Source organism: Pipra filicauda, unplaced genomic scaffold, assembly GCF_003945595.2.
Source record: "Pipra filicauda isolate LSUMZ 115617 unplaced genomic scaffold, ASM394559v2 scaffold117_size3949168_pilon, whole genome shotgun sequence".
Classification (NCBI taxonomy): domain Eukaryota; kingdom Metazoa; phylum Chordata; class Aves; order Passeriformes; family Pipridae; genus Pipra; species Pipra filicauda.
The window spans coordinates 1474015-1497234 of record NW_024103629.1 but is presented as its reverse complement, the minus strand read 5'-3'; the positions used below and the strand labels follow the sequence as shown (position 1 = coordinate 1497234).

Here is a 23220-nt window from a genome sequence, read left to right as displayed (position 1 = left end):
AGTCAAGCTACAAAACACCTTTTCAGTACTAAAATAAAAACCATAAAGACTTAATGTTCCATGGGCAGAAGGGTTTCTTTAAAGATATATATATATATTACCACTAAATACATATATCACTTGGCCTAGTAGTGACAAATGAACTACACCAGAGGATGTTCTTGGGGTTATGTAGCTGCTGTACATACTGAACAGATAGGAAAATTTTGAGGATGAAAGGGAAAAGGATATGAAATTGCAAAAATACAAGGATGAAAATAAAAGATTAATTAACAGTTATGAAAAACTAAACAGTATGAGCGATTTCTTTGAACAGCAGTAGTAGTTCTTGTCAAAGAGCAGTAATGCATAGATCTGAGAACATTGAAAGAGGTCATTCCTACAAAAATAACAAAAAAGGGATAGTGAAAGATCTTTCTGCTCAATGGTTTGAGATTTTTGTAAACTGGAAAGCTTATGGAAGCTACATCAAACACCAGCTTCAGAATGTGCCTGTTGTGATACTGACATAACCATACTTCCATCACACCATATCACCTTTTTATATTGGTGCAATACCATATAGTCACTTTTTCAGACTATGCAATGAGGGGATTTTATGCAATGTGACCTTAAGCCACATATGAAAATTCACATATGAAAATAACACACTTTTCTCCTATGTCTTCCTAAGTTTTTAACTAGAAACTGTAAATTTTTAATCCTTTAAGTATGTTTGAATAGTTTCAGCACAGTTAATTTAATGACACTGTGGTAAAATTTAAATTATACATTTCCCACCTCTAGGCTGATTATGTCTGCTGTGAACATAGGCAAAGAGATAATAACCAATAAGCATAATACAAAAAGTGTACAGAGATGGCAGTAGGGAGGGAAATAGAAAAGCCTAGTAGTATATTAGATCCGGTGAAGTGCTACCAATATTAAAGGTGGTGCTAATTTTACTAAATATATTTTAACAATCTGATTAAAGTAGCATACTAATTAACTTAGAAGCTCTTGTTAAATTTGAAAAAAAAGAAATGGTAGAAATTATTTGTTAAAAGGATTTAGCGAAAGGAAAGTGGAAGGAAAGGGCAAGGTTGAGGAATGGTTATTAGAAGTCTTCACAGATATCAAATGCTTCAATTGCATTTTCTTACTAGAATGCTTTTGCTTTTTCAAGGCTACTAAACAGAAGTCTTGATATATTTTTAAACTCCCTGTGTGCATTACATTTACAATTCTTTTCCCTCTGACTTTCATTTATTTGCTGTAGGGACAGTAGCTGTATGCGACCACTAAAAGAAAATGAGAAATACAGAAATCTCAGATATGTATGTAGGAAATCTACTTCCATGGAAGTCACTAACATCAGACTAATATGACTTTCACTGATACTGGTAACATGCCATGGTAAAATTTGTGTTATACACAACGAGATCATATTAGAAATAGTTTCTTTCACAGTGGTAAGTGAATTTACAATTTGCAAGCAGTGATAGATCACTAATGGTTTGGGTTTTCATAAATATTTTCAAATTCTTGCCTTCTTTTTATGATTTACTAGGGAGAAACATTTCATTTAAAGTTCTTTTAAACTAAGCCCTTGCCCAAACGAGAGTATAAGATTGATAAAGACAAGGAAAAGTAACCCGTAATCAGTAACAGCATGATAGTGATTTGCATTACTAATTGTCATATTACTTAAATAAAGGAATACTTTGGCTTTCCTTATACAGAAAAATGCATAAAATTTTCATGAGGAAATATGGTGTCTATTTTTTTCACAGTAAAGTAAATCTGAACCTTGACAACTGCAATGACTGAGGTTTTACAGTACTCAAAAATATGCAAAAGTGCAAACATGACAGTTATCCCTTGTTCTGACGTAAAGTGTCTTTTCGATGGATAATGTAGAGTTCCATTGCCATGTATTGCTTAGAAATACACCACTGAGAATGCTGATTGGATAGTAAATTCATGGTCATTTATGGATCGAAGTCTGTTCATAGTTAGGCAGATGCCAAGAAATCATTTAACTTGAGAAAGTCATTCTCTTTTATCATGACTCTGTGGATTAATTGTAGCATTGTTTTCTAGACTACTTTAATTCTTTTTTCATTTTACTAATCCCATTAGAAAGCCAGTCTCCATCACACCTCTTTTTTCTAGATAATGAATCACTTGTTTAAGTTTTTCATACAATTTAATTTTCTGCAAAACATGTCTAACTTTTTACAAATATACATAGACTTATTCATCTTCCCTGGGAGCAATTAGCACACAAATACTGACTGTCCACTGATTTTTGAGATTGACAGACTGGGAAATACCAGAATATAATGTGAGAGAAGATGCCAAAAGCATCACAAATTCATTTTACATTTTGAAGTTTAATAATAAATTTCATAATATAGCTATGAAGGTTACTAATCTTGATGCAATAGAAAAGCCAGTCTAATTCATTTTGATTTATGACAGATAAAGAAGAATATTCCCTGGAAAGGAGGCTCTCTAGTGCAAAATGAATTCTGGCAGCCCAAGTGTAGATCTTTGTAGTCTCCACACAGACCATGGACGCTGACTAGTAGATCTAACAAAATATTGAGTATCTTCTTTAAAGTGTTATAAATTAAAAGATATGGTTGAAGTACCTTCCTGTATTCTAGACTCTGTCAAAATTTCTCAATCCAAATAATCTGGGTTCATTTCACAAATATCCCATAATGCCATGGGAATTTATTCTTTAACATTTTGCTTCTTTCTAATTTGAAAATAGACTTGGTGCTTAGGGACTTTAAAGGGTTTATTGCTATATGGTGACATCACCGACAGACAGAAATTATTATTTATCTTTTAACTAATTCAGTAATAATGCCCAAAGATTCTGTCTGCTTCCTTAATCATATTCTCTGCAAGAGAACATGAGTGAAGCATGAGAATTGCTTAAGAATGTGGCCAAAATTATTGTGTTGTCAAAACTCATGTAATATGGTCAATTAGTAAACCAATGTTGCTTTGGAAAAAGATTCTTTTTTGTGAAGGGATGATCTTGCTGTTTGTTTTTACTATTTAGTCAAGGTTATCATCATTTCCCTTTTCTACTTTATAACCAGCTCTCTAATTCCCATTTTGAGCCTGCCACAGCTAAATTAGACCATGATTTATGCAAAAATTGAAAAGAAGTGACTTGTAGAACTCTCTCAGGAAGATTAGAGTTTCTGTCATGAAGTTTCTCTTTCTTAATGTCCTGAGCATTTTCTCTCTTCACTACTTTTTGATGATTAAATTGCCACTTGAGAGCCTGTGGATCAGCTGTTAGCATGAATTTAAGTGTTTAAGTTCCCAAGATTTTTAGATGAAGTTTCTTCTAAGGACAAATTACACTGAAAGTCACAGTCTGAAGAGCCTTAAGCAAAGAAAAACCTTTAGGCCACCGATGACTTGTCATATTCTGCCTGTATGGTGCATAAATAGGCAGCTGTTTATAACAACAGCAGAGAAATGAATCACAGTTAAAATCAGAATTCACAAACTGTTTCATCAAATGTTAATTGGTTGAGTTACGTAAGCAGATATTCAAAGTATAGACAGCAGATCAAATATCTTACATTGTTAGCATCATAAAATGGTTGAGCTCTTCAGCTTCTTCTTTTCAGTAGGGTTATATGAGATATATGTATGTATACATATATATATATGGAATACTCAGAATTCAGTATCTGAGGAAAAAAACAAGACATGCAATTGTATAGAAATACCAAAAAACAAGATGATACAGGGTGGGACTCACCTCCCCAAGTATTTGTGTCTAATCTGTAGGTACCCGAAGAGATCCAAAACACCCACATGTGTCTGATGGATACTAGAGAGTAATTATGCAAGACTTGCACTGCACTGCCAAAGAAGTTGGATGACAGTGGGGATTATTGTAGGGAACTGTGTATCTGTTTTTACACAAATAAATCCAATTTGAATTGAAAACTGTTAAAATGTGGTGAAACTGTTTTTCTAAAATTATGCATATTTCAATGCAATGCACTGTTACCTAAACACATGCTTCTAGTTTGAATCAAGTCTTATTTCCCTAAAACGAGTCAGCAGAGTATATGAAGCACTGTATTAAGAAGAAATAATAGAATGTATTGTCCTGAATACCATTCCTGGGAAGAAAGACTGTGACATTTCAGTTCAGAGAAGTCATGTAGGATTTTGTAGATAACAATTTACTTGAATATAAACCCATAATTTTTTTGTGGGAAATATTATTTTTTAAACCAATTAAACTTATGAATGACCATTTTCTTTGGATATATAACTGAGGCGCACAGTATAAAACCTTCAAACTCATTAATAATTTGCTCCTGAAGTTGGATTAATTCTAAAGGTATTTCTTCATTACCAGGAAAAAAAAAGTGTGGTGTTTTCACTGATAAGTGAAAGGGTAGTAGATTGAGCTACCGTCCCATCTGTGTGGCTGATCACACAGATGCAGGAAAGTTTGTGTCAGGTACAAGTTAAGCCTAGTGCAATTCAGGGACCAGTAGACAAACTGAAAAATATGTTTCAGAGTAATTTTCCATCCATTTTACATACATATACTTGCTTTTGCCTTCACAGTGCACAATCTTCAGTTTAAACAAATGTTGCATACCACAGTTAGATGGAACTGAAATTCTTTTGGAAAGCTACCACCATGATTATGAAGAAAGCATGTAACATATACGTATGTTACACATAAATACATGTTCATATTCAAAAGTATAATGCAATGTGTACTAACCAAAGCACTTCAAAAAACTGAATACAAAGTTTGCCTGTGAACTCTTTCTTTATTTTTGCTCTGAAACGCCCTTCTTTTCCCTCTTTGATTTTTTTGATAGCAATTAAACTTAAAAGCTATTAAAATAGGAGCTTACAATAGAAACATTGACAGATCCTTAAATATAGTAGAGTGAAGAGTAAAACTGTAATAAGAACCTATCAAAATTGAAAATGAAGGAGTTTGAGAGACTAGAAGAATGTAAAAATATGTCCATTTCTAAGTTTTTGAATGATTATATTTTTAGATTTAAGCTCTATGTGTTTCCACTAATTGCATAGCAAAGTGTGACAGATCTAGGCATACAGAGCAACTACTTCTGTAGGTCAAAGATTTCAGTATTAACTTGAAGGTAGGTAAAACCCAATAATACCAGACTTCCCTGTGTCTTTGCCTAATATTGGCATTTTGAATTTAATGTCCCCATAAAAGATCTCTTTCTTCTCTTTCTTTTCTCTGACCTCTTCTGACAGCTGCTGAATGTTAGCAAAACATAACTGAAAGAAAACAAATTGATACAAACTTAGGTAAATGCAAAATTTCAGCAGCCTCAATTCACTCCCTCAGGTACTGTTGCATGCAGGTTGAATGCTTTGTCCCCTCCAGTGGCTTTATTCTAAGTTTATTAAGTATGGATGATGATTCTTACTTAAAAAGCACTGTTTATTTTTTTTTTGTTCTTTGTAGGTCAGTGTATGGCTTGAAATTTTATATCCACATGATTATAAAGATAGAATTTCCTCATTAATATTTCTCCATGTTTTTAATGTCTGATAGCTGCATAAATATCCATGTCTTCCTTTTTTCAGTATCCACTAATTTTATTTGTAATATTAAAGTGCTGACTGTCAAAGCACTTACAATTGATATCTAGTACTTTTTTGTTCAATGTACAGCTTCTACAGGCTTCTCTATGGCTGCAAATCGTCCCATTGACCTCAGGTGAGTCACATGGTAAATGAAGAATATGTCAAGCAGAAAGTAACTTTGCAACATGACAATACACAATGGGCAGGTTTTGTATAAGTAAGCAACATCTCCATTTTATTAATTTTGGTGGGCAAGTGGGTTTGGGACAGGTCTGAATGGAGAATTTTGTGTGCCATGGAAGAAGTATTGATAATAATTCATTATATGGCCATATTTATTATGGGTCAGAGCGTCCCAGCCGATTGACACACTGATCAATTGATACACACAACTGAAGGGAGGAAGTAAGTAGACTGAACCAGACTTCTTTTTTTTGTTGTTTAACGTAGGGGTGATTAACTGTAATAGGAACAAACATCCCAGATAGTCTACAGTATTTCCATCCTTGGAGATACTAAACACCTGACTAGACATGACCTCGAGCAACCTGTTCTAGCTGACACTGCTCTGACTGGGGGGTTGGACCAGGTGATATCCAGAGCTCCATGACACTCACTGCTGTTCTGTAATTCTTTGTTATAATTCAGAGAAAATGAACAAAAAAGGTTTTATCTACTTGTAATCAATAAAAACACCACTGTGATTGTCTACTGCAGGAATAGGGATGTTGGAAGTTTGTGTCACAGTCAAACCTAGTTTCATCATTTCCTGTTCTAACCTCTGTCAAAAGAAGCAAGTATCAAAAGATACAAATACCAAAAATGTAGCTCCAGAGCTAGTTTTTATAAGATTTAACCTCAGAGTTAGTCTATGTTTGGACTGACATGAAGTAGCTACCAAAAGGCTTTACTGGTCTTGGATTAAAATGTGATTTACATGTGGTGATCAGAGAAACCATAGTGAGTTTCATGAAGATGAGAGTAAAATATTATACAGGGAAGTGTTAATGGTGTAGGTACAGTATGGAGACTTCAGTGTCACAATATTTGATATTTTCAGCTTCTTTGTAATGTCATGCTGCCATATCATCAATTTACACTATTGTCCTAGTTAGAACAGCTGGGACCAGTTCATCACTGTATGGGTGTAACCCAAAACTGTGTATTCTATAACCTTCCATGCCATTTCCCAGAAACTGTTATCAATAGACCATTTACACCATCTGCCCAGAGCAGCCTGACCCCTCAGGCTATAAACTAGGTGTTAAGAGGCCTGCGAGAGGCTCCTGTCCTCACACCCATTGTGGAACTCCATGCCCTGAGGGAGGTACTGGGCATTCCTGCCTGAACTGGAGGATATATAATCTTGGGGTCTTGGGACTTTTTGAACCACTCGTGGGATCCAGAGGAAGACTGCAGACCACCACTCTCAACCAAACTGCAGACCACCACTCTCGACTGGACTGCAACCACCACTTTTCAACCAGACTGCAATCACCACTCTTGACCAGACTGCAACAGCACTCTCACCAACGGGTTTTTTCCTCTCCTTTTACTTTGGACTCAGGGGCCCCAACAAACACCACTCTTTTCGTGCCCCAGGGTGCTGGGTTATACATTTGTGTTTTGTGTGTTAAAACCAACTGTTTCTCTGTATAATCGTATTTATTGTATTATTTTATTGAATTGTTATTCTGATTTATAATCTCTCCTTTGAGTTGAGTTCATTTCCCTTGCTGGTTTACCTTTAAACCAGCACAACTATACAACTCACATCTGTTAGTAAAATGTTGTATATAATGCTATTTTGCTCTCCCCTCTTCAGAAAGTCAATATGGTATGAGAACTTACCCATTTTTCCTTCTCAGAACAATATATATCACATGAGATGAAAATACAGCACACCTGAATAGAATGGCTTTTGCAGCTAATGAGGACGGATGCGCTCTGCTGCTCTCATTAGTATTGCACAAATGAACAAAAAGGGCCTTGTTTTTATCTTCCCAACTAATGCCACACAAGTCAGTTTAAGTGGTTCATTCACAGACATTACCAGAAAGAGGACAGGATTGCTCTTTGTACTTAAAGACCATGTGCAGAGTGGCAAAACTATTCTAGTGTACAGATAAGCAATCTTGTAAAGTGCAATTACATCTGGCATTTAACCTGCAGTGCTTAAACTACTTTTACTCTACAGAGCTGGATGGAACTTATTTAATCAAACATATTCTGTTAAACAGATGTGCTGCTGAGTACAAAAATTACATATATAATTAAATCCTATAATGGCATTGCATTTTCCTTCTCTGAATCATTTTAAAACTATTCTTACACAGACTTCCATTGTGATCAACTTGCAAATCTGCCTTATTAAAATTATTTCAAATGAATAAGAGCATTCGATATTTTATGTGGTTCTGACTACTTCAGCCTCCTTGCCTTTGGTATTCTCATACACTAAATTTGTAGTATCTCTACAGTATAAATTAAAGACTTTTGAAATTAATAACAGAGAATAGAGACAAAACCTCCCAAAATAGTAACACCTTTTCATGTCTGCATCTCTGAACAATGTCAAGATTTTTCATTTCAATATTGCAGAAACAATAAAGTCACTACTATCAAACAAATCAGCTTGAAAAAATAATTGTCACACCCATGCTAACATATGTATGTTCTTGTCACTTGCTGCACATTCATATCACATCACAGAATCCAACATGCAAACACAATTTTGGTTTAATGAACAGTCTTCTCACCTCTTACTCTCCCTTAATGCTTTGTCTCCTTTCTTCCAGGTGATAGTTGGCTTTGGAGAGGCTTGTGGCTTGCACTCAATGACAACTTCTTGACCTTTGGTAACAATTATTGTTTTCCTCATTTGATTTTGTGGGAAAGTGGGAGCTGACGCTGTTAAAAAGAAGTATATTAACTGTACAGAAAACAATCCCAGCTTCCTGTTCCATTATGCTCTAATAGAAGGGGAGAATAATAGATTTGGGTTTGGGGATAGAATCTCTGTTTCTTGGAAATTATTATTCTAAAGATGAAATTTTACAAAATATTTGAAATCAGCAACCAGGACTATATGGCAGGTCTATAACTTAATCCAATTATGGATTAATGAGAAGTCTTTCACATCAGCATATTAGAGTAGGATTGCTTGTGAAATCCAACAGCTTTATAAGTTAAATAATGCAGTTGTTTTACCTACACTTTTTCCAATTTTTTTTCTATTTCATGAAAAACCTACTAGAAGTAAATAGTTCAAAATTAAAAGAAGATTAAACTCCACAACTATCCAAAATGTACTCTCCAGAGTTAATTCTCACAAATAGTTTTGTTAGAGAAATTTTATTGCTCTCTCTTTTTATATTTGTCTGAATAGTGGGAATTGAAAAGTGAGCACTTAATAGAAGATTTTTAACTGGGTCTTGTTCTTAGTATTTCACTTTTCAAGAATTCCCATTGTTTACAAACAATAACTAAACTAATAAATGCATCACAAAATTACACTAATTACTGTAATTTCATACCATGAAAGGACAGTTGTTCTCAAGTAATCTCACTGGTTTTTCTTTTTTTAAATTAGTTTTGCAAAACAAAACCCCCTATCTCAGCAACACTTATAGGAACATATTACACTCTATTGCCTCAAATATGTAGGAATTTCCTACCATTATTTTGATTAATTCTCATAACAGATAATTATATGGACAATTTATTCTATTTTTGTCCCTTTAGTAAGATAGAAAATTAAACATAACTGCTTTTTAATACAATATTATTGTTAAAATTTAACAGGGGTACAATTTCACAAGGGACAAAATGAAAGGCTAAATCTTACTGTAGTAATATACAGTGGTTATTTCTGATATTAAAGAATATCAAAGAAAGTGTGTAATTACCGAACATAGTAGGTATATCTAGCTTATAGCAGATATAAAAAAACAGAACAAAAGAACCTATAGGGATCTCTTTGCTAACTGAATCACAAATGACCAAGTGATGGAAAGGCAGCAATCACTGATCTTGGTTTTTCACTTTATGGTTATAAAGAAATATTTGTAAGACTTATCAGTGAAATTCTAATGTCGGCCAGCAAGAAAATAGTGGAGATGTATTAGATAGGTTATTCTCCAAAAGAGCCAAATCTTAGCTGAAGCCTAGTATATTATTTCAGTAACTTCAGCTTTCTTATTCATTTAACTGGGAGTTTACAGGAATGATTCTGAGGTGTAGGTTTTGAAATTTGCCAGGTTTCAGCAGCGCAGAGACCTCTAACCTCCGATATGACCATTGAATTACTTTGACAGACACCTGTCTTCCATCTACATCATACTCTAATAAAGATGATAAGACTATTACAATTCTGTCTCACTTAATCCCATGGAATTATTGTCCCACTGCGTGTTACCAGAGTTTGCTTTAAGGAAAACTAGAGTGTTGAAAAGACATGCTTCAAGTTTTTCTTCATTAATTGCCTACTTTGGCTTTTGAATAATGACATTTTTACTGTATTTCCAGGTAACATTATATAGTGTATTTCTTTATTATATTCACCCAAGTATGTAATTTGTAGTGTTCAGTTTTGGTAACTTCACGGGAAATTTTTATAGCTTTAACACTAAGATCATGCATAATTACCTTTGAATAATGGCCAATGTAGGCACAATAATTTAATTTTAATAGTGATTAAATATATTTACTTTCTCTAAGTTTCATTTCCTGAACATATGTTTGAGAGAGTAAAGGATATTTTTCCATTTATTTGAACTGAAATAGTGTTATATGAGAAATAGTACAAAATGTAGTGAGTCAGTTATTTACTGAAGATAATTTTCAGCTAACAGAAGGCCCTCTGCTCTCTGGGGCAACAAAGGACCCACATATAAATAACAAGAATAAAAAGGAACCACTTTTATCTGATCTGCTGTTTGGACCGGCAGAAGCTGCTCTTTATCATAACAGTCTAAGAAAAAATGTAATAATCAAAGCAGGAAAAAGAAACAGTCTGTTTTTTTCCTTACTCACCTAAAATTTTCAGCTCGGCACTGGCATAAATGGTGCCATACTTATTTTCTGCTAAGCACTGATACATTCCAGCATCTGAGAGATTCACACCGTGGATCATCAGAACACCATTAACCATCTCAATCCTGCTCTGTAACAGAATTAAAAAAAAAGTTTAAAAAATCATTCTATAAAAGCAAAAAGACACTGGAAAATTGCTGTGCTCTTAATTTAAGACAAAGGGTCAAAAAAAGACCTAAGATAAAACTAAGTAGCAAATTTCCTTGGGTTTACTTTTTTTCTTGTAATATAAGGAAATATAAGAATAAAAAGTCCATAAATATTTAAAGGTAAATATTTTTCAGCATTAGTTGAATATCTCCAAAGTTTTCTTTTGTCTGTTTGCTTGTACGTTTGTTATTATCCTTACATACTTTTTAAAAGCATCCTGGGAACTTTAATAAAGCAAGAAGTCAGTTGTGGGTGTAACATATCTGATGATCTTCACATCTCTAGCAAATGTTTGTTTTCAGCCATGGTATTATTTTCATATAAGTAAATATGAAAGATTGCTTGCATGAGTAAGAAAGGGTCTAATCACATTCATCATTAATTCAAATTTCTTATTTCAGAGGTGAAATTACCACAACTGGAAGAGCAGAAGCATTAATAGCTCCTTTTAGAAATGTGTCCCTCATGAAGCTCTATTATGAATAATTTGAATTGCTGTAAAACAACTCTAGGTTTCGCTATAAAGTTTGTTGTAGGTTAAAATCGATAAAGAATAAGTTGTTTGGAAATGCAGAGGAAGCTATGATAAAAATTCTCTCTGTTGTTGTAAGCCCCACCCAGTTCAAAGTGAAATTTAATTTGAAATTTCAGAGCCTGGTGAAACTAATGGTTTGGAAAATCAGAGAGCTAAAAAGTAGAGATATTTAAATAATGCCTCACAGCTTCAAAGGAAAACTGTGTTTATGTTTCCTTTCTCATTGTTTGCATAATTGGTGGATGTTCACAGATAGAAGTGACATTGGCTGAAAAGAAAGACATTACATCTTTTATATTCATAAATCCATTCTGTGAATTGATTTGCAAATGGAGATATTTTTTCACAGAATTGAACAGCTTTATTTTAATCTGCAGAAATAGATTAAATAAATTTACACAACTCTTTAAATAATTTGAGACTATAAAAATGGAAAGGTGTTAGAAAAAACCCACATGATGTGGGCTGACACTTTGATGATTCAGTGAGAGAAAAAGAATAAAGTGAAATAAAAGGCAGACCATGACATGAGTGGTCATTTAAAAGAAAAAGAGAATTTTATTTATGTCTAATTCTAAAATATATCAGTTGACTGTAGTTAAATATTTTACATTCTAGGAGTCTTACATGGACCATTTTAATGGTCTTGACAAAAAGTTCTGTAACTTGCAGAGAATAAATGGAGTTGAAAATGTAATAGTCATTGTACTTTTTACATTAGCCTGCTAGTGACTTGAAAAGGATGATTATTTTTTTTAAAATATAGTAAATAACATAACATAGCATAACATAACATTGAGAGAAACATGAAGAAATCTGTTTCAGCAAATACAGCTGAGTTTTTACCATCTTTTTATACAGAAAGAAAAATAGATACAAATAACATGATACCACTATCTAAACAAAAAAAAAAAATCATATTGGAGATTGTTTAGATGTACACTATAGTACAGACATAGCTCAGTAGATCCTGTCTTCCAAATATTTCTGAACTACAGACAATTACTACTGATGAATGAAGTTTTACATTGCTTGAGATGGTTCAGAAGGGACACGCATAGAAAACCTGTCTGTACTGTACACTAACACCTAAGAAACTAGCACAGAAAACAGTACTTTTCAGTACTTTCTTTAACTGACTTTATCAGAACGAAAGGAGAAGCGTACAACATACTGGTGACTCCTTGTCGCCAGTGTCCAAGTGTACCTGTGGCCAGAGAGGAATTCCATTTTTCAGCCAACGATACGTGGGCCTTGGCTTTCCAGTGGCTTTACATTCCCATCGGAGCTGATCTCCACTGTCTAATTGTGTGTCATTAAGTTTCTCCACCCAGTGTGGGTAGGCTAAAAGAAAAAAATAGCACGTTACAGTCAAAGCATGCAAACTGGTAAGTCTCTAGCTGATGTACGAAGACCTAATCAATTAAAAAGGTTAAATTACTAGCCTTTACGAAACTTATCTTACTCTCAAAGAAAAGCACGTTTAAACAAACAGCCCAAACCAAAAGAGACAGTAATAAAGTTAGCCAAACTTCATAACTTTAAAGGAAATGCGGTAATGGCACCAGTAATGAGCAGTAGCATGATCATGAATAGAAATCTGCCCGATTTAATAATGTCTAATGGATTAAATTGCAGTACTGTATATTAATACATTCATTATTCCTGAATTTAAGACAAATATTTGGTAGTCGCAATAGAACATTTAGTAATTTACAAGAACTAAGCTATTCATATTGTGGTAAAAGGGTTGTCATAGACTCTTTCATGTAGCTTTCTCATTTTACTAGGAAATCATTATTTATTCAGCTAGAAATAACTGAGAATTTGGTAAGGTACTTGCACGTATTTTTGTTAAAGTGTCTTAAGTTCACATTTCAAGGGAGAAAATGATTTTAATGTTTTTAAGCACAGAACCCATGAGATTTCCACCATTCATCAGGAACATAAATTACACAGTATGTCAATCTCAAAACAGTCTTTTTTTTAAAGGCAGACAGTTGATAGGTGTACATGTGACCAGTAGTACCTAAATTTCAATAAATTATCCACTGAAAAGTGAGGAATATTTTTTACAGAGAAGTAGATCTTTAATACAGCAGTCAATCAGAGAGTTATACATAGGATTTATAATTTGGAAAACATTATATGATTCAGTGAGGAACTGAGTATTCATATGCAGAATAAAAATGTGTACTTAAAAGCCAGCTTTTGGGTTTTGACATTGTAGCCATATCATTTTGTGTGGTACACATGATGATAGATGAAATTAATTAACATAATGATAATAAATGTTCTATTGGTTTTGTTCAGGTTTTTTTTTTATTGTCATTGTTTGGGTTTTTTTTCCAAATTGCAAAGAATAAGTAGCTAAAAGGTCTTCATTACAAGAGGGATGTAAAATTCTTCTGCTTGGTATGAATAGAAGTCCAGATCTGTCACAACAAAGTCTCCACTTCAAACGACAGATAATTGATGATGCACTTAAACATGGGAATCGAGTTTAAAAATAAATCTTTGAATCTAGCTGGCATTTGACAGGCCACCAATCAAAGACGTGAGAAGACAAGAAAAGGCATGACAGGTGACTAACTGCTTGTAGCTTACGTCTCGTGCATGGATGATAAAGAAAGTGAATGAGGTGTCTATCATTCCTAAGCAGGGAATAATCTGCGTCAAGAGTCCCCGACCAGACAGTTGTCAGAAGCTGGAAACATATCAGAAGAAGAATTGCTCATTTCCTTTTTGGTAGAGGAAAAAGAGGGAGATTGACTCAACCTCACTCCCAAAATGAAAACTAAAAACCTCTGTGTCCTTATTCTTCTTATTACAGTCAAGGCAATGCATGAAATTCTCCACATTTGCTTCACTGTGCTGAATCACTTTTTTAAGTCATAACAAAGGGTTCCACAAAAATCCTCAGAAAGAAACAACTTGCATGAGTCCTTGCTTATTTGGTGTCGACTAATTGTCCTAAAAATATAATTCAATTGCATTGTATAGTCGATGTTGTTCTCTTTTTGAGTGCTAAAGTATGCATGAAGGAATCATGCTGAGAAGCAATTGTTTCCTTTGAAAACGAGTACATTATTATGATTCTGGAAGATGAGGCAGTTAATGTGTAACTAAAAAGTTATAAAAGACAGCCAGTGGTACCATAAAATCATGCAGTTTCAAAGAGGTGCTAAACTGATTTTATTTATATTTAATTATTTTTATTATTATACTGTTCTGTGAATTCTACTCTTTAATCCAAAGTATATCTAGTCCCATTTTTCCTAGTTGACTTTGAGCTCATCATGAACCAGAGCATCCAGAATTAGAAGATAAACATTTTTACACCAAAACAAAATTGTTTCCCCGAGCCTGGCTGCAGGGGTGTCCTTTTCAGAACTGCCATTCCCTACCCTTTTTCTGTGGCTGTCTTGGTAACACAGTCATGGCACAGGTTTTCTTCTGAAAAGACAAACTGGCAAACCACAGCAATATGACTGATTGGTAAGAACAATCCTTTTTTCTTTAGTTGGGGTATTTCTACCCTAAATTTTCTCCTCATAGCCTAAATGGCCTTTGGAGTAATATTTTTCAAGCTGTTGAACTTGCCATCAGTGAAGACAATCACTCACATTCCTACCCTTCTGAGAAGAAGGTAGCAAAAAAATAGGTAGACGTAGCTGGAATAGAGTTAAATGCATGATTAAGGGAAATACTTTCATCACATTTTGGCTTCTGTTTCTCTCTCTGTGTACTCCTTACTTTTTCACACAGAATTCCCTCTCTGCTCATTAGCAAGAGTGACTCTATCAAATCATAACACTTGCTCTAAAATCCTATTAATACTTTAAAAATTGAAACATTTAACTGGATGTGCAACCTTTGATTCAAGGTACTAGGTTTGGGTTTTTTTAGCAAAAATGTGGTAACATCACCATGATACACATGCATGCAAAGAAAACTTCATTCTATGATCAGACTTTATTTTAATTACAAAATATAAATTCTAAGAAGTATTTAAACAGATTTCAAAAGTAACAAGTCCTTTTTTCCTTCTTAAAAATGCAACATTCATCCAGGGGAAAAACAGGTGTCTGCCTGGTTTTTATCTGTCCAGTGAAGAGTTTTGTGGTAACTGTAAGAAGAGAAGGATGTGTTTTATTGCTCAGTAGTCTTTATGGGTATTGTGCCAGAGTTTTATACAGTGCTTCTGAGATTCTAAAATCACTGTCCAATCCTTGATTTATTTTATGCTGCATTTCTGCACCTGTTTATTCAAGGATGTCAAAACATTTTACAAACATAAATTGACAATAAATCTGGAAGCTTACAGGCCAATTTTTGTATCCTCTGTGCAAAACGAAATTAAAGTACAGAAAATTCAAACTACTTTCTCAAATTTTTAAGCAACTTTTTGACTGAGAAAAAATTAAGGACAAAATTATACATAGAGAAATGACTTTAAATAATGTCCTAAAATGTGAATGAGTACAGAGTTTGGAGTGAAAAAATTATTTTCCTGTATATGACAATAATTGGAAAGAATAAAGTAGGAGAAGAATAGTGAGAAAGATAAGTAAGAAAGACAAGATAGCACATTTAAACTGAATGTACAATTTCAAACCAAAAACCCTCTTTTCTAGCTAGTTTTACTGTATGGGTCTAACCTGAAGTGGACTTTGTTTTTTTTCCATACAGTTTTTATAAGGAAGTAATAAAATGTTTTTTAAAATCAGTATGGTCTGTTACACTTCATTACAGAATCTTCCTGCTCTCAGCTGCTTGTTTCACTCCTGTGCTATGGCAAATCTCATATGCTGGTCATGGGGTGCTACTGTGAGCAGGGTGAGGGAACTGATCCAGCCAAAAGAAAAACAGCCAAAAAAGTGGTTTTGAAATCTGCTTCACATCACTATCCCCTGCTGAGCCTGGTAGTAGTGAATAGGTAACACAGAAGAAAACCAAAGAGGCTCAGAGTGAGAGAGGAACAGGAATTGCACAGACTAGTGCTTACTATTGGGGAAATGCTGTTAGTCAGGATTTGTGGAGGGACAAAAAGGTTAATGGCAAAATTATCCACCAGCATTTTAATTTTTGTACTCTCCCCTGTTAATCAATTTGAGCTTAAATAAAATTTCATGGAAACTTACAGGATGAGCAGATCACTTGGGGGAAAATCACACCTCCCAAAATAGATTTCAATGCATATGAGGGTGTCTGGTATTTTAAAAATTATGTTTTTAATGCCTACAGCTGAATTTCCACTAAGTGCTGAGACTACAATAATATGAAATTGTGAGCATTCAAACCACTGCTTTCTGAACAACATCTAAAGTGTCAGCTGTATCAGGCAGTCATGGTATATCTGGATTGCAGTATCAGGTAAGAAATGAAAAATCACTAGTTTGTGATTAAATGTGACTAGACAGGCAGACTGGGTGTCCTGGGCTTTCTTCAAAATACTCTGTGGTGACCCAGATCAGATGCAACTGACAAAATGAAGAAGATTCAAACAGACAGTGAGTGAGTTCCTACAGAGATATGTAAATTGTGAGAGTGCAGTATGACACAGCTGGTCCTACAGACTGCTCTGAAATTTTACAAGAAACCTCTGGTAAGGAATAACTGCCTACATCTGAATTTCGAGCCAAAATAATTGTTGTCACCTGGAGGAATAAGATGTTAGTGAAAAGACAGTGAGCTGAAAGGTAAATAATTCACGTTGACTGTTGTTATGAACAAAAGGCACAGCAGGAAATGCCGATTCAAATAATCCCCCAAATTCTGCCAAATCACCTGTTAGGAAAAGAAGGTGAGAATTTTGTAAATTAACACTTTGCTAAACTTTGCGCTTCTAAAAACCTTCTCACACAAATTCTTTTATACCCTGAAAGCAGTTGTCAAGCTTTGTAGGCCAGTGAGACGCTAATGCTGTCTGCAGGAGCATTGGAGACTGTGAATGGTTCTATGGGAGTATTTTATGTCAAGGCCAAGGAAAGGCACTCTCAGGGTCTAGTAAAAGTTTGTACTTCTTGTCCTGATCTACTGGAGGTCACTGCCAGTGTTCTCCATCTGGAAGCCCTCTGTAACCTGCTCTGACTTCGTTCCCTTCTAATGCAGATAGGTGAAACTTGATAACATACTAATCTCATATCTCTTAATCAGAGGAACAAGGCAGTCTGAAGTGGACTCCCTTCTTCTAATGTTAAAGAAGTTGTTCTAATATTATTGCAGAAAATACCAATGAGTAAAAATTGGCGTATTCATAAAGGCAGTGACACTAAAAATATAATTTAGACAACAGTGAAATTTCATATTTCTCTCTGGAAAAGTAGAACAAAACTGACTTTGAAAATGTATTCCATGTATCTGAGTACCACCTTTATTTCTACTCAAAGCAAAAACCTAATGAGAGAGGAAGAGTTGTGTAGAACATTACATCAATGTTACAGATCTGCACAGTGATCTTGTAGAAATAGTTTCATTTTACAGCATTTTTATTTCTCTGTTGAAGAGGACCTTTTATATTCCTTTAACTCTGAAGAAGAGAAGCAGAGATAATTCTAACACCTTTATGAGCTGCTTTGGCATCTAGTACTTCCACAGCTCTAGAAAACAGCTGGAAGTGTATGAGCTGGGATATACCTTATCACTCAGATGTTTGTTTTTTTCAGACATTTTAAGAAATGTTGTAGAAAAAGACCAGCTGCTAAATGTCCCTGGCCCTCAGGTTTGTTGCAGGAGGTGCTATACTTTCATGGAAGTGAATTATAGTAAGAATTTGTAATACCAAAGAAATATCACTGATGTATTGGCACAGTAGGAGGCTCAGAGTAGGCCCTGGGCTTTGACTGCTGTTTTCAGTAAAAGTCTTATAAAAACTTTGTTGCAAGTGCAGTTTAGATGACAAGTCTGAAATGAAATGTGCAAATTATCATCTTAACCACCACATGATTTTTCCAGCATATACAACAGGAAATTGAAGACAAAAACCTGCCCTGGGCTCTAGAGGGGCGAGAATGAAAAGCAAGAAAAGAAACATCATCCACAGATATACTGATACTCACTAAAATCAAGAGAGTTAAGATAAAGGCATTGGAAAGCTGGAAGAGACAGAAAAATAGATTATGGACCTGGAAATATTGACATGTGTGGAAAATAAACTAAATATATGATGTCAGTCTACAGTTATCTGATGAAAGTGTGTAGCAAAGACAGAGAAAGCTGTATAGCTAGTGATGGGGAGAAAGCATTAGGAGACATGGGCTGAAATCAAGTAAAGAGAAATAAAATTGATTAACGGGAGAAACTCCTTCTTAGAGATATCTATTAACTTGAGGACCTATCTAAACTTCAGTGATTAGAATTCCACTGACTGTGACATCTGAAGACAGAAAACAATTTAATCTGAAAGATTTGTTGCATGACCTCCTGAAGAAGACTGTTCCTGCTAAGTGTTTAAGGTTATACCATTTGTGGAATGATAGAAATTAGTATAGCTTTAGTTGAAAAGAAGTAGGTGAGACTCAAGCTTACATTTGATATATGCAAAACTTTGACTTTTAAGTATTCATGGCATGTCTTATGCAGGCTTTTGTTTCTAGACTCTAGGATGCAACAACAATATTACATAAAATTCATGGGGTTTATTAAATATTTTTAATTTTGGTTTTGTTTTTTTTCTTTTCAATGTGATCCATGACTCAATTTTTTTTATGCTCACTCAAAAAATTTTTAGAAAGATCAATCTGAGAGAAAAAATGATGAGCACTTTCTGAAATCAAAACTTTTGTAAATTGTGCATGCCTAGATTGAGAATTTTCTACAAAAAAGAAACACTTCTCCATCCCTATGGAGATCCCTACGTAATGAACTTGACAAAACTCAACACCCAAATATAACAGAGGTGAAATGTTAATAAAAGTGTGATAAAAATCCTAAGACATTTCTAACTTTTTTTTCTCGCAGATGCATCATGTTTAGGTTGCATATCATTATTATATCAGGAGTAAAAGAAATAGACTTTTAAAATTATATATATACTCTAAAAAAATCTATAGTCATCAAATATAAATTTTTATTTAAGTCAGTTCTTAAAGGGAATCAATGTTATTTATATATTTCAGACTTTATTGCAATACTAAGGAATAAAAATACATAGCTTTATTTAATACCATTTTTGGTATATTGATACCTGATATCAAGGTATCTTGTTTCTACTGGACCTTGGAATGCTTCATGCGTAGTTAAAGCCTTAAGTGTGGACAAAGCAATGGTGCATAATATTATGTGCAGTTATACTTACTGTACACTTGTAGTTGTCCTCTGAAGACATTTCTTCCACGAGAATTTTCAGCTTTACATTCGTACATTCCTGCATCCTCTAGCTGCACATTAGGTATTTCAAGCACAGCTTGGGATTTTCTCAGGCGGGCTTTACTTGGATTATGACCATTAACTTTCCTCCAAGAGATTATTGGAACAGGGCTGAAATATTAAGCAAAATTACTGTTAGTACTCTTCCATATTCAGAATATATATTCTGTTATCTGGTAGTTTAAACACTTAATAATCTAAGTAGCAATAAAATATAACCACAATTAAGGTTCATATAATGGTTAATATACCTGAGTTTTCTATAGGGAATCCTTAATAAATGGCTTGCTACATGAGATGTGTCTATTTCATCCACAAGGGAGACTAAATTTTTATTGAGATCAAGTAAATCACTTAAAATACTCTCTCTAGAATTTCTTTAGCACTTTATGCTTTACTTCTGAACACTTCCCCTCCGTAGGCCAAAGAAAATAACAACTTCAAAACCTGGCTGAATTTAGGAAATTCCAACACGTCCCAATTTTCCTGCAATGAAACTTCAGTTCAGAAGATGGTTCAGTGATAATGTCCATCTAGGTGGGAGATTTCAATACCACACTTTCTTGGGTGAATTAAAGTGACCAAAGGTTTGGAGACCTGTTTTATTACAATATTCTTCAAGTTCCAAAATTGGTTGTGTAAGAAGAATGTATTAATGGCCCTACTGTTTCTGGCTCATAGCATTACATGCTTGCTTGTGGGAGCAAAAGGGCTTTTCACCGCAGCTTGTTGTTCCGCACAGGTCTACACGGAAACTGGTCATTTACATTCATACTCAGGGAAGAAATTGATTAAATAGTGTTTGCACTCATAAAACTTTCTTTTTAACCCAGTTGTGCACCTATTGGGCTTTTTTTGGTACAGACAGAGGGGGAAAAGTACTTCATAATATAGATTCAAATTCAAAACTGCTATGAATGACTGCCATGATTTGCTAACTTCCACTTGTGAGTTACTGGAGTTGTACTCAAACTTGCAGACAAGATGTTCCAAATCCTAGTACTTTATAGAGATTCAGAAAAGTCCCAGACTGGTGTTTGGATGTCAGAATATTTCTCTCGTTTTCTGTCCTGAATGTCACATAGCACTGAATTTCATTGAGCCTATTATCAGTTACCTTCACAAAGCCAACATATAGTCCCATATGGAATGTATTGAATATACCAGACAGAGACAATCATTACTTCCTATATAAGTTCACTGCGCTGATTACTTAACCTGACAAAACGTACTTTGTTGCGAGTGTGTGTGTATTCATCTCTGAGACATGGTCCTTACAATAGCTCTCTATTCTTGCAAAATGATTCTTTACACTGTCCCCCGCAGAAGAAATACACGTATGAAAATCAAATAATTTTTTCTTTTTCCTTACTAAACAAAACCGACTGATCTCTTTTTCTTCAGCTCCCCAATTATGTATATATTTTTCTTTTTATAGATGTTTGTGGATCATATGAGGGGTGTAGATCATATATTCTCTTTCTTTTTTCTCTACTCTATCACCATAAGAGCTTGGTAGCTTTCTAATTTTTTAACTCTAAATTATTTTCTTGATGACTGATTTCAAATTTTGGTGTCCTGTAGGTTTGGTTTGAGGACTCTTTTCTGCAGCTTGTATAGTTCTAATTTATAAAGTTTCCTTCCTATTAGAAGTTATTTTACATGCTTTCAATTAGAAGATTAAAAGAACTTCCCATTCTTATCTGACTGAAGTACTTCAAGAGGTTCAATTCTAAATACAAAGGATAAATAAGATATTTTTGGTTTCGATGCACTAATAAAACTTTGTCTTAGCCCACCAGTTATGATATTCCTTTCATGTCCTTAGCTACATATTTTGATTTGCTATACTTAATAGCTATTTGTATATATTAGATGTAGTACAAACAACAACATTAGTTTCTTTTTTTCCCATTCAATAGCTCTCATAGTTTATTTCTAATTGCATGCTTCACTTTGATATTCAAATTTATACTCTTTCTTGAATGACTTCCTGGAGATTTTGTAAGTCTTTTGTTTTGCATTCAGCTTAAAGAGCTAACTCCTTATCTTATCCTCTTTCTGTGTGGAATATAATTGTGTCATGGTTGCTGGTTGCAAAACAATCACTCTGACCAGACAAAGATTTCAACATAGGTCCACAGTAGAAACACTTCATGTTGATACAGTGCAAAATAGATGTGCAGATACACTTTATTTGGCACCATAAGGGTGCTTATTGCTTGTTGCCTGTTGCTAGTTATTTGGCCTTCAGCCCTGCTTCCGGTAAAATCCGTGACAATAGTGCTTTTACTCTACTGTCATGGAAGAAAACTGGTTCTGCTGAATAGGACTAGTAAAAAGAATTTTTTTGGTAGTGTGTATGTCTGAGAAAGAGTGAAGAGATTGTAAACCATGAAAATTGTCTCATTTAACTGGTATGAGATTATTTTGAAATTCATGTTTTTAGAAAATTTCCTTTAAATTGCATTTAACTAATTTTTTGAAATTTGCTTATGTGTTTCCTGCAGCAACTAAATTTGTGTAACATGAACATCACAGAGGAAACTTGTTGTTTGGGTCATTAGGAAACATATTTTAAACAACTCACTGATGTCTTCACCAGTATGAGATAATAAGTGGAATTTTTCAAGGAGATAAAGTTACCTTAGCTGTGCAGATTTAATGATTTCAAAGGAAAGTACTCCCATATTACAAATTGGTGTTCGTGGACAACTTGTAGTTCTGTTTAATGAAGTCTATTTTCCTTGCATAACTTACAAGCAAAGCATGAATTTTACATCTGAAATAAACACATATCTATATCTATACTTATTTCTCCTCTGTGACTTCTGTGAGAAGGAAATAAAATATATCAGTGAGTAGGTAAAAGAATAAGATTGTGTGTCTGTTCTAGGAAACTCAAAATCCACTATAAGAGCTGATATATGCACATTTTTCATCTTTTCAAATGATCCACAGCTTTTTAAAAAATGGAGTGATTGCAAAAGTACCTCTATCATTAATATGAGTTTAATGTCATATTCATAACTGTTGAATCTTATAAGCATTATAATCCATTTTTATTTTGGTCTCAGCAGACTTTTATGGGAATACAGTTTCCTTGTTTACTATAACCCTGTTCACATTCAGCTCCTATGAGCAACTTGATTTGAGTTTCAATTGAGTTGAAAGATAAGATTTCTCCTCAGTTTTGGGAAAAAAATCTGCTGAATACTATGGGTAAATCTTAGCACTACCAAGACAAAAACCCTACTTGATTTCAGAAATACCATCATTAAACTTCTCATTAATCTAAAATGAAATAAAAATTCTAAAGGGTTCTTGGTGACTCCAACAGACATTACTATGGGTTTGTACAGTTTGAATTTGAAGAAAATATGAGTTATAATTTTACATTTACACTTGGGAGATATTATAGGAGTCAATGTTCAGTGGTTTATTACTTGGGACAGTGT

General features: G+C 34.1%; 1 protein-coding gene across 7 annotated transcripts in view; it reads right to left on the bottom strand.

The window, feature by feature from the left end:
- CNTN5 (contactin 5) overlaps positions 1-23220 on the bottom strand; it is a 618340-nt gene that overhangs the window by 110641 nt on the left and 484479 nt on the right. For 6 of the 7 annotated variants that reach the window (XM_039385365.1, XM_039385366.1, XM_039385380.1 and 3 more), the window contains 4 exons: positions 19692-19873; positions 12567-12736; positions 10648-10777; positions 8373-8523 (listed from right to left, as the gene is read on the bottom strand). In XM_039385365.1, the coding sequence (XP_039241299.1) occupies positions 8373-8523; positions 10648-10777; positions 12567-12736; positions 19692-19873 (633 nt within the window). The remainder of the gene's footprint in view (positions 1-8372; positions 8524-10647; positions 10778-12566; positions 12737-19691; positions 19874-23220) is intronic. The other variant, XM_039385374.1, reaches the window with a different exon arrangement.